The sequence below is a fragment of the Vigna umbellata genome, chromosome 1 (genome assembly GCF_029865625.1).
Source record: "Vigna umbellata cultivar VRB3 chromosome 1, Vumbellata_1.0, whole genome shotgun sequence".
Classification (NCBI taxonomy): Eukaryota; Viridiplantae; Streptophyta; class Magnoliopsida; order Fabales; family Fabaceae; genus Vigna; species Vigna umbellata.
In genome coordinates this window covers 59,994,643-60,006,336 of record NC_142165.1, presented here as the reverse complement: position 1 = coordinate 60,006,336, position 11,694 = coordinate 59,994,643, and the positions used below count along the sequence as shown (strand labels likewise).

Below are 11,694 nucleotides of genomic sequence, written 5' to 3'. Positions count from 1 at the left end.
CTGCAGTTTTTGGGGTCCAATCCTCGACACTCAATTGGGAGAAAAGAATTCCCTCTAGCACTTTCATTTGGAGGAAACCCTTGAGTGAGGGCAGAGAGCTGAAGAGAGGAGCGCGTCACTAACCTGCCCAGACAAGCTGACCGACGAGCAAAGGGAGCTGACCGGAGCTAACTGGCATATGACCGGAAGAGGAGCTGAATCGGTGAAAAGGTTGAAGATGATCAGAGGGCTGGTGATCAAAGTAGATAAAGAAAGGTGGTCGTCCGATTAGAAGCTGGAAGCGTCAAAATGAAGTTTCTTTCTGTACTTTTCTCCTCTCTCTTTTCTCTTTTAGTTTTTTTTTTTGACCCTATAAAAAGGGGCTTTCACCATATACAGAGGACACTTCTTGATACACTTTTAGACCTTTTCAGTTTACAGTTCTCCGTTCTAGAGTTAGGGTTTCTTGCGTTTTTGCGTAGATTAGATTCAGATTCTTGAACTTCTGATCGAGACTTACGGTGGTGACAGCCCGTGAGCGTCTCAGTGTTGTTTTTACGGTATCAATTTCTTGTAGTTTTCATTTTACGGTTAATAAAATTTCCATTTCCGCTTTGATTTCGCTTTTGCGTAGAGATAGGTTTTCATTGCTTTCATAGAATAGATTTCTACTGGCTACTGGATTGTGCAGAGGAGTTCCACGGAGTGACAAACCGTGGATCATTTCTCAGTGTTCTCTAGTATCGTGTTTTGATAATTTTGTTTCAATTGCAATAAAATTTAGTTTAGTCTCAATTTCCTTGTCTTCTCTTTCATTTTATGCCATTTACAATTGATTCTTTCCAACACTGTTATGATTTCAGGTTTTAATTTCTTTCTTGATTAGAATTTTGATTTCTTCATTCTAGAATTTAGTTTTTCTTTATTTCTGTTTTAGATTCTCAGTTTTACTTTTGATATTTTTTTTTGATGATTCTGTTATGCTCCTTAGTTAGGTTTTTCTTACTCAATTGTTCTTCATTTTAGGTATTACTTGTTTTAAATTTTCTTTTCAAATTTAGATTCAATTCACGTTAATTCTTCAACTCATTATACATTTTTTTCACTGTCCAAATTATGTCATTTCAGTATTTCATATAGCTCATGTTAATTAGCATTTAGGTCTCTTAGCTTTTACATTTGTAAATACATTTTGGATTGTTCCAGCTTTAGTATATAGGTGATGTTTTGGATATAATTAGATGTTATTTCTTCGTTACTTTAGTTTAGGTTTTAATTCTTTCTTATTTTCTTTTATACAAATTTTTAGATTTTTTTTCCTTTTTAGTTTCATTTTATTCATTTTATTTTCCCCACCTAGTTTTAGATAGTTTTAGTAAATAAATAAAATAGGAATTAATTCTACATTAAAAAACTTAATTTTGCCAAGTCCTTGGATTGATCCTTGGTTAACTCTATGCTTCATTAGTGGGGAAACCGAGTTTGTTCTGTTTTTGCGCGACGAAAAGCAGTTTAACAAATGGCGCCGCTGCCGGGGACTCGGCGAGTTAAGTCTTAGAGTGTTAGGTTAGTCTTGTTTAGGTTTGTTTTCTTGATTTTATTTCTGTTTTGTGTTCATATCTGTTCCTTTTTAATTTAGGATCTGTTTGTTCTGTTTTCATTTTTGTATATTAGGATCTGTTCTGCAGAGTAGAAATTGTGAATATAGCTTGTATAGATTTTCTTTTCTTTCAATTCTTTTGTTGAATTCTGTGATAGAGGCTTTATTGGTCTGATTGGTTTTTATCTTGTGAGCAATTGGTAAGCATGGATCACTCCTCTGCATATGGTAATTTCTCATTTCCTTATAATGCTCAACCACCAAGATTTGACATGTTTTATGAGCCTATTCCTGAGGTTTTTATGCAGCCAATTAATCAAGCTTTCCAGCAACAACCACCATCCTATTTTCAACCTTATGGAGAGCAGTCACCCTGGCATGTGCAACAAGAGTTGCCACATTCATATTGGGACCAGTGTGTTGCACCAAAGCAGGAGGAAATTCATTCAGAACAACCATGGCAGCCACAATTCTGTGATCAGTGGCAGCAGGGGATTCCAGCATATGGACTTCAAGGACTAACCAATCAAGTGGCAGAGTTAGTAGCTGTAGTCAACAAGTTGACTGGGAGAGTTGAAAAGGAGAAAGAGGCAGCAACCAATGAAGCACCACTGATGGTAGCTGCTGCCGCAGAGTTTCAAGTGATTAAGTGTCCAACCACCTCTGTAACTGTATACTCTAATCCTTCTTTCATTGATTCACATTCTACTTTAAATTTTGATGATGATAATTCCAATTCTCTGATGAGTGATGATTGTATGAATGCATCTGATGATTTTTCTGAATCTGTTTGTGAACCTTATGATCATAATTACACTGGTGATGATTTTGAAAAGCTAGTTGATGGTTTTAGGGAGTTGGCTGTGATTCATGATTGTAATAGTTTTGTTGTTGTTCCTATATCTGATTTTACCACTGCTAGTGCTCGATTAAGTGAAAATGTGTATTATGATGGTGATAGTACTGAACCTCATTCTTGTTTCAATGAAATTGATTGTACTGCTGATTTAAAAGTTGAATCTGCTGAACTGGAAGTACAAACTGATTTCAGAAAGTCCAAAGAGTATTTGAAAAAAATGAGGGAAGCTGCTGACCATGTTTTGGTGCTTCAGTACTATGAAATGGATTTTGATGCTGATGTGTGTGAGCCTGAAAATGATTTCAATGTGTTTGATCATATGCATGATGTGCCTGTAGAAGTTGTTGATTTTAGTCCTTGCTTTGATCATTCTAATATCATAAAATTAGCATTTTCCATTGATAGAGTTCATATACCTGCATCTACTGTTTTTTATGATTGCACAGATTTAAATGCACTTCTTGATGATGAATCAGATGCTCATGATGATAGATATGTAGTTTTTGATGATGTGAAAGTTGATATGGTTGATTTTGAAAATGCTTGTGCTGATTTAGGATTAGAACTTGAACTTGAGTTTGCTGGGTTCTTAAACTCTTTAGAACTGAGTAATGAAAAACTCACTGGTTGTACATGCCTTGGGGGTGGTTGTGAAATTTGTGAAGAAATCAGTTCTGCCATATGTTCTGCTTCTAACTATTTTGCAGGTGCCAAGGAAGAGATCATTATGTTCAAGCTGGATGGAAATGACCCTGATGAGGTAGCTAGTGATCAGAGAACACAGGTTTATTCTGAACTTAGCATTCCCATAGAGTTCTCTAAGGTTCAATATGAATTTAATGCTTTGGATCTGTTTAAAGTTGAACCCATAGAACCTACTCTAGATTATGTTCCTGTTATGCCTGCACACACTTATATTTTAGATTCAGCCTTTTCCATTGAAAATATTGACATGCCTTATGCTGTTTCAGAGTTATGCACTGGTTTTGACATTATTCCAGTTGATGATAGCTTCACAGTAGGTGTTCATTTAGCTGCTGATTTGATAGATGCTAGTGAGGTCATTTTTGAGGAACCAGTCCAGGTTGAATCTGACTTTAATCCTTCTACTGGTATAGCTGAAATGCACACTCGTTTTCATGTCTTGCATGCTTTACCTGATGTGCCTGATACTTCTAAGCATTTTAAATTGCTTGATGAAATTTCTGTTGTGCATAATGTAAAGATACCTACTGATAGGTGCTCTGAATTTAAGTCATTGTTTTCTGATAACTTGTTTGAGAACCTGCTGAATGACTGTAATGTAAATACACAGGTTATGATGGAGACACATGCTGACTTCGAATTCAGTGATGGCATTGCAGAATTAAACAAAGAGGAAGCTGCAGAGACAAAGGCAACCCTGGTGGAGGCAATAGATGGTGTCAATATTGCTAAAGGAGTCTTGAACGTGCAGAAGCAATTGAAAAATTTGAATGGAGAACTGCAGTTACTGCAACAAATGCCTAAGCAGGAGAACTTCAATGCAGCCATGGAGACAATACACAAAGGAGCTGAGCACAATGGAGAAAATCCAATAAGCTCTTTCTTTTCCCTTCTTTTAAATAGTAGTTACAGGTCTTTTATAGTAGTTTACATAGCTTTAAGTAGCATAATAAATAGTAGGATAGATAATATGTTGTTTTTCATAAAAATAAAACGAATTAACTTTGATTTGTGGCCAATCTGAATAAGTTCTTTTCCTCTTTAGTTTTATAGTTTTACTTTTAAGTCTTGTTTCTATTCTTGTTCAGTTGTTGTTCTTTTTGTGTTTTTCAGTTTCTATTCTTGTACATATTTGTTGTTGTTTGATTTGAGTATGTTTTTGTTGATTAGAAAACCTTACTCACTCACACATTGAGGGCAATGTGCCTCTTAAGTGTGGGGGTGAGGGGTTGTAGTTAAAATTTTTGCTTTTACTTTGATAGATGTGTTTAGTATCTGTTTTAGTAATAAAATAGGGGTATTTTTTTTTCTGAACTGTTTTTCTCTTAGTTTAGGTCTGGTTTGTTTTAAATACCTAGAGTAGTTTCACATTCTTATTTTAGTCTGTAAATACCTATTTTTGTTACTGATCTGTTTTAGTCTAGTTTTTAGCTTTGTTGTTAATAGTTCTTTAGGTTTTTACAGTTCATTCATTTTCTGGTTTATGTTGTTTAGCTTAGGTTCTTTTACTGTTTTTTAATCTGTTTTAGAACTTCTTTTAGGTCCCTTTTTCTTTGCTTATTTCTATTATTTTCTCCTCCTTTGTAGTTACTTGTTCTGTTTTAACCTCTTGATTAGTTTCATGCTCTGTTTCAAGTTTTCAATTAGGATTTTCTTTTCATAATTAGTTTCTATTTTCTTTCTGCTACTGTTTGTAAAATTTTCTGAATTTAGTTTGTCAATACTTAGTTTTTTTTATGCTTTTAGAATATGTTTTAGGCTGTAGGATTAGACTTTATTTTTGCTTATAGTTTCTGTAATTAGAATTCATATTAGAATTTCCTTTCTCTGCTTATATTCTTGCCTTCTATTTCACGAATTAGATACTCTTTAATTTCTGTTTTAGCATTTGTTTCAGTTTTATTTTACCTTATAGGTTCTGTTCTGAGATTTTAATTTCTGAGTCCTGTTCTGGTTTTCAGTAATTTTCTAGGATCTCTTCCATTCATTGTTACTGTTATGATTTTCTTAGTTTTTTTATTTCTCTTTTAAATTCGAGTCTGTTATAGTTTAGCTAGGTTCAGAGTTAACTCTTTGATTGTTTTTTCCTTTTACTGTCTTTCTGTTCTAGAAGCGTTTTAGATGGGAGTTGGTTTAGGTTATGTTTAGAGTTCTTTCTTCTTCTTTTGCTGTTTTCTTTCCAGACTTGTAATTTGGATTTGTTAGCTTAATATCATTCTGCTTTAGATGTCTCTTTTGCTGTTTTACTTTGTAGAGCTTTAGTTGAGATTCTTTCTGGTTGCATTCTGTTTAGTTTTACTTTGTCTAGGTTGTAAATAGCTTTAGGTAATGTTGTGCAGGTATTTCTAGATTCTATTTCACATTTTACTTAACTTTTTGCTACCTTACTTGACTTCTTAGCTTTATTTCTTTAAGAGAGATTGCCAATAGTGTCTTTAGCTCTAGATTTAAGTAGATGTAGCTCTAGCAGTAGTTTTTGCAGTTAGTTCACTTTAAATAAGCAGGTTTTGCATGATAGAGAGTAGCAATTCCATTTTTGACAAATCTTTAACCCTGGAGAGTTTTGGGCCAATTTTTTTTCTTTCTAGTGTGAATGCATGCATGTATAGTAGCCATAGTTCTGATTTTGTATTAATTCTCTTTGAGTGTGCTTGATCTTGGTAGAACTTTAGAGATGATCTAGGCCTTCTTTCTTCTTCCCATTCACATTTCTTTCCATTGTACCCTCATTTGAGCCTTAGCCTTTTCTTTGTTTTCCATCCATTACAAACCTTTCCCCCAATCATACACATAAAACCTTGAGAGATTTGTGAGAAGTAGGGAGAATTTAGAACTTAGAAAGCAGAAAAAGAGTGAGGCCAGAGGTGAAGTTGAGAAGAAAAAAAAAAAGAAAAAGAGCTCTAAAAAGAGAAAAATCTGATCTGAAAAAGAGAAGAAAAAGGTCTGGAAAAGAGAAAAAGAGAAAATTGATTGAGAAAAAGACCTGAAAAAAAAAAAAAAAAAAGATTCTGGCCAAGAAAAGAATGCAATACCTGCAGTGAGTTCTAGTTGTCCTCTCTTTCAAATTTCTCTTATCCATTCCAGTTTCTGCTTTTGATTCCCATGCATCTAGCCTTCCCATTTTCCATTACATTACAAGCCATGAAAGTCCTAGTGATCTAGAGTTATCTTGATTCAAGCAGTGTCAATTAGAATTTTTCCAAAGTTGTGAACTGCGGTCTATCATGTTATGTGGAGTGAAACACAGGCTGACCTAAACACTTGAGTGATTTGAGAGAAACACTTTATCCTGTGAGGTTGAACTTGGATTGCTACTTCTCTGAATTGTAATTTTATGCTTGTTTTGGGTTGAATTTAATTGTTATTTACTTGTTAGAGTTACTGAAACTTAGATTTAGAGTTGATGATTATGTTTGTGCAGTTTTGATTAGAGAAAATAGCTGGATGGTATGTGAATTAGCAGAGTTGAGTTGCTGTGATAAGAGTCTAGTGTTCCTTGATGTGTGTCTTTAATCTTTTCTTTGTAGATGAAGTCTTTTGCTTTTGCTTTTTCTTTTTAGTTGTCCCTGCCCAGGAGGGCAGTTGTCTAAGTGTGGGGGTGTGATAACACTCTAGATTTACACATTTTTCGTGGTTAAAAATCATTTCTTAGATTCCTTTAGTTTTTAATTTCTTAAAATTAGATTAGTTTTATGTTTTTTTCTTAATTCTTTAGTTTTATAAAATTTTAGTTAAAAATAGGTTTTTAGATGTAATTTTTAGCTTTTGTTAATTAGTAGGAAAATAATAATTTTTTTTTACAAAATCTTTAATAAAAGTCTTTCTTTTTAATTTTTTAGATTTTTTTTCTTTAATTTGGTACTGTTTTTTTTTTTTTTTTTTTTTTTTTTTTTTTTTTTTTTTTGCAGAGAGGGGCTGGTGCTTGGAGATGATTGGATCAGAAGAGTTGGGTCGCTGAATTGGGCTTGCTGTTATGCTAAATTGGATTGTTGGTGAAATTACCTGGACTTGGGCAGCACTTTAGTGAAACGGTGAGTTTTGAGCACCTGCAGTTTTTGGGGTCCAATCCTCGACACTCAATTGGGAGAAAAGAATTCCCTCTAGCACTTTCATTTGGAGGAAACCCTTGAGTGAGGGCAGAGAGCTGAAGAGAGGAGCGCGTCACTAACCTGCCCAGACAAGCTGACCGACGAGCAAAGGGAGCTGACCGGAGCTAACTGGCATATGACCGGAAGAGGAGCTGAATCGGTGAAAAGGTTGAAGATGATCAGAGGGCTGGTGATCAAAGTAGATAAAGAAAGGTGGTCGTCCGATTAGAAGCTGGAAGCGTCAAAATGAAGTTTCTTTCTGTACTTTTCTCCTCTCTCTTTTCTCTTTTAGTTTTTTTTTTTGACCCTATAAAAAGGGGCTTTCACCATATACAGAGGACACTTCTTGATACACTTTTAGACCTTTTCAGTTTACAGTTCTCCGTTCTAGAGTTAGGGTTTCTTGCGTTTTTGCGTAGATTAGATTCAGATTCTTGAACTTCTGATCGAGACTTACGGTGGTGACAGCCCGTGAGCGTCTCAGTGTTGTTTTTACGGTATCAATTTCTTGTAGTTTTCATTTTACGGTTAATAAAATTTCCATTTCCGCTTTGATTTCGCTTTTGCGTAGAGATAGGTTTTCATTGCTTTCATAGAATAGATTTCTACTGGCTACTGGATTGTGCAGAGGAGTTCCACGGAGTGACAAACCGTGGATCATTTCTCAGTGTTCTCTAGTATCGTGTTTTGATAATTTTGTTTCAATTGCAATAAAATTTAGTTTAGTCTCAATTTCCTTGTCTTCTCTTTCATTTTATGCCATTTACAATTGATTCTTTCCAACACTGTTATGATTTCAGGTTTTAATTTCTTTCTTGATTAGAATTTTGATTTCTTCATTCTAGAATTTAGTTTTTCTTTATTTCTGTTTTAGATTCTCAGTTTTACTTTTGATATTTTTTTTTGATGATTATGTTATGCTCCTTAGTTAGGTTTTTCTTACTCAATTGTTCTTCATTTTAGGTATTACTTGTTTTAAATTTTCTTTTCAAATTTAGATTCAATTCACGTTAATTCTTCAACTCATTATACATTTTTTTCACTGTCCAAATTATGTCATTTCAGTATTTCATATAGCTCATGTTAATTAGCATTTAGGTCTCTTAGCTTTTACATTTGTAAATACATTTTGGATTGTTCCAGCTTTAGTATATAGGTGATGTTTTGGATATAATTAGATGTTATTTCTTCGTTACTTTAGTTTAGGTTTTAATTCTTTCTTATTTTCTTTTATACAAATTTTTAGATTTTTTTTCCTTTTTAGTTTCATTTTATTCATTTTATTTTCCCCACCTAGTTTTAGATAGTTTTAGTAAATAAATAAAATAGGAATTAATTCTACATTAAAAAACTTAATTTTGCCAAGTCCTTGGATTGATCCTTGGTTAACCCTATGCTTCATTAGTGGGGAAACCGAGTTTGTTCTGTTTTTGCGCGACGAAAAGCAGTTTAACATGCTATCAAAATTTCATAGAAGAAAAATGATAGTCTCATGCAAACAGAAACTGAGTTTGCATGTGCCAGAAAAGCAACAGTGCTTTGAGAGGAATGAACTTACCAGTTCAAACCAACAACTTGATCGATGCAAAGTGAAGCTCTTGGCACCAGGAGGACTCAGGTGTTGCCTGAATGATATCGGAAGAAGAAAAGGGTAAGATTTTGTAGAGAGAAGAAGAAGATTGTAGAGAGAAGGAGGAGAAAATGAAAGGTTGAGAAGGTTGAAGATGAAGGGTGCATGCATAAAAAAGTGGCACGAAATTTGAAAGTTTAAGTTTTACATCACCGTCAAAATTGATCGGCCGCTCAGCTGCTCACACCTGTCTTCCACTTTCTGATTTTCACTAACATATGGCTTCCACTCACACACGGTTTTTAAGGGTTCTGACATTCCCCTAACTACAAAAATTTTCGTCATCGAAATTTTTGAACTTACCAGAGAACAAATGAGGATATAACTCCCTCATGACATCTTCTAATTCCCACGTAAAGTCACTTGTCCTCTTGTCCCAAACCACTTTAACTAAACTGATGGTTTTGCCCCTGAGTTGTTTGGTTTGACTTCCTTCTATGTTGACAGGCTTCATCTCAACCGAACGGTCTTCTTTGATCTGGACTTCTTCTGCTTCCAGCACATGAGAAGGATCTGTTACATACTTTCTGAGTTGAGATACATGGAAGACTGGATGAAGGTTGGATAGTTGAGGTGGCAAGGTTATTTCATAAGCAACTTGTCCTATCCGCCTTAGAATCTGATAGGGACCAATAAACTTAGGAGACAACTTCTTAGACCGAACGGCTCTGCCTACCCCGGTAGTAAGGTTGAGCCGAAGGAAGACATGATCTCCAGCAGCAAACTCCAGAGGTCTTCTTCTTCTGTCAACATATGATTTCTGCCTACTCTGAGATGCTTTCAACCTTTCTTGAATTAACTTCACCTTTTCAGTTGTTTGCTGGATTACTTCCGGTCCAATTAATACCATTTCTCCTTCTTGAAACCAACAAAGTGGAGTTTTGCATTTTCTTCCATAAAGAGCTTCGAAAGGTGCCATTCCAATGCTGGATTGAAAACTGTTGTTGTAGGTTAATTCAACCAAAGGCAGTACCTCATCCCAGACTCCTAGATGATCTAATATGCACGTTCTCAACAGATCTTCAAGCGTTTGAATCGTCCTTTCTGACTACCCATCTATTTGAGGGTGATAAGCTGAACTCATTTGTAATTTTCTACCCAATTCACTCTGCACGGATTGTTAAAACCGAGAGGTAAACCTTGTATCCCTGTTAGAGACAATGCTAGACGACACTCCATGTAACCGAATCACTTCCTTAATGTAGAGTTGAGCCAGCTTTCCCATTGACATCTTCAGATTGATTGCAAGAAAGTGAGCACTCTTCGTCAACTGATCTACTATAACCTAAATTGCGTCATGGTTCCTAACCGTACGGGGTAAGTGGATCACAAAATCCATAGCGATGCTATTCCACTTCTACTCAGGAATTTCCAATTGCTGCAATAAACCACCCTGTCTTTGATGCTATGCCTTAGCTCTCTGACAAGTTAAGCAAGATGACACAAACTGAGCTACATCTCCTTTCATTCCTGACCACCAAAAGGATTCCTTAAGATCTTGATACATCTTAGTCATGCCTGGATGCATGCTAAAACGACTTTGATGCCCTTCCTCAAGGATCAACCTCTTCAACTCTCGACTAAGCTGATTAAAGAAGTACAAATGAGAAACTATACGTAGACCGAACACTTATTTACATGTATAATAATACAAAACTGATCGGTCATTAACTTAAATTCTCTACAGAAGAAGAATCCAGTTCAGACCGAATGCTCAAAGGAAACCGAACGGTCAATAATGACTCTCGGTGTCAAACACAGGATTACGCAAAAAGCTGTAGATTGAAGACCAAACCCTATATCAACCCAGTTTACCTCAGTTATAAATCATCCACTCATATAAACAAACATGCAGTAGCACCAATACTTCATATTCATCAAATAATCAAACAAACATACAACCATTCAGAATTGATAATCTTAATCAAATTATATAAGCTTTCGTTACCTCTTAACTTAGCCGAATGCTCACGCTTGCAGAATAATGGCTCACCACTACAAATTCTTCTACCCTTAGAGTTCATCGATCACGAAACTAAACCAAAATAAAAGACCAGAATTGCTATCAGAATTTCATAGAAGAAAAATGAAAGTCTCATGCAAACAAAAACTGAGTTCGCATGTGCCAGAAAAGCAACAGTGCTACGAGAGGAATGAACTTACCAGTTCAAACCAACAACTTAATCGGTGCAAAGTGAAGCTCTTGGCACCAGGAGGACTCAAGCGCTGCCTAAATGATGATCGGAAGAAGAAAAAGGTAAAATTTTGTAGAGAGAAGAAGAAGATTGTAGAGAGAAGGAGGAGAAAATGAAAGGTTCAGAAGGTTGAAGATGAAGAGTGCATGCAGAAAAAAGTGACACGAAATTTAAAAGTTTAAGTTTTACATCACCGTCAAAATCGATCGGCCACTCAGCTGCTCACACCTGTCTTCCACTTTCTTATTTTCACTAACACCCACTCACACACGGTTTTTAAGGGTTCTGACACCTTGTTATCAAGTAAAATAGGTCTAATCTTTATAATCACTTTCCAATCTTCTCGTTAGGATTTGAAATTATAAATTATGAAATCCTCTCCTGATTCATCAATAAGAATAGAACAAATCGATATATTAAATCTATTTTTAGTAACTTAATATATTGAAATTATTTTAATCAAGCCTCTAGATATCACTTTTCATATTTTTTTTAGAATTTAAGATAATTATATATTCAACACATAAGTATGGACATTAAGAGCAAGTAAAGCTACCAACATAAAGAATAACATATAATAAAAAAATTCTACTCGTTAATAATCAATAAAAGATGATAATTCAATCCCGTGAGACATG

At 35.0% G+C, this 11,694-nt stretch overlaps 1 protein-coding gene across 4 annotated transcripts; it reads left to right on the top strand.

Annotated features, from left to right (window-relative positions):
- Positions 1 to 1,005: 1,005 nt before the first annotated feature.
- Positions 1,006 to 7,784, top strand: LOC148205934 (uncharacterized). Of its 4 annotated transcripts, none has more exons than XM_088103944.1 (2): positions 1,006 to 3,222; positions 3,754 to 7,784. In XM_088103944.1, exons 1-2 carry the CDS (start codon positions 1,786 to 1,788, stop codon positions 4,165 to 4,167), a joined length of 1,851 nt encoding a protein of 616 aa, XP_087960070.1. In that variant the 5' UTR covers positions 1,006 to 1,785; the 3' UTR covers positions 4,168 to 7,784. The 4 variants fall into 4 exon arrangements, with proteins under 4 accessions (XP_087960070.1, XP_087960071.1, XP_087960068.1 ...); XM_088103945.1 differs by having other exon boundaries at positions 1,049 to 3,550; positions 3,754 to 3,913; XM_088103943.1 differs by having other exon boundaries at positions 1,125 to 3,522.
- Positions 7,785 to 11,694: the final 3,910 nt, after the last annotated feature.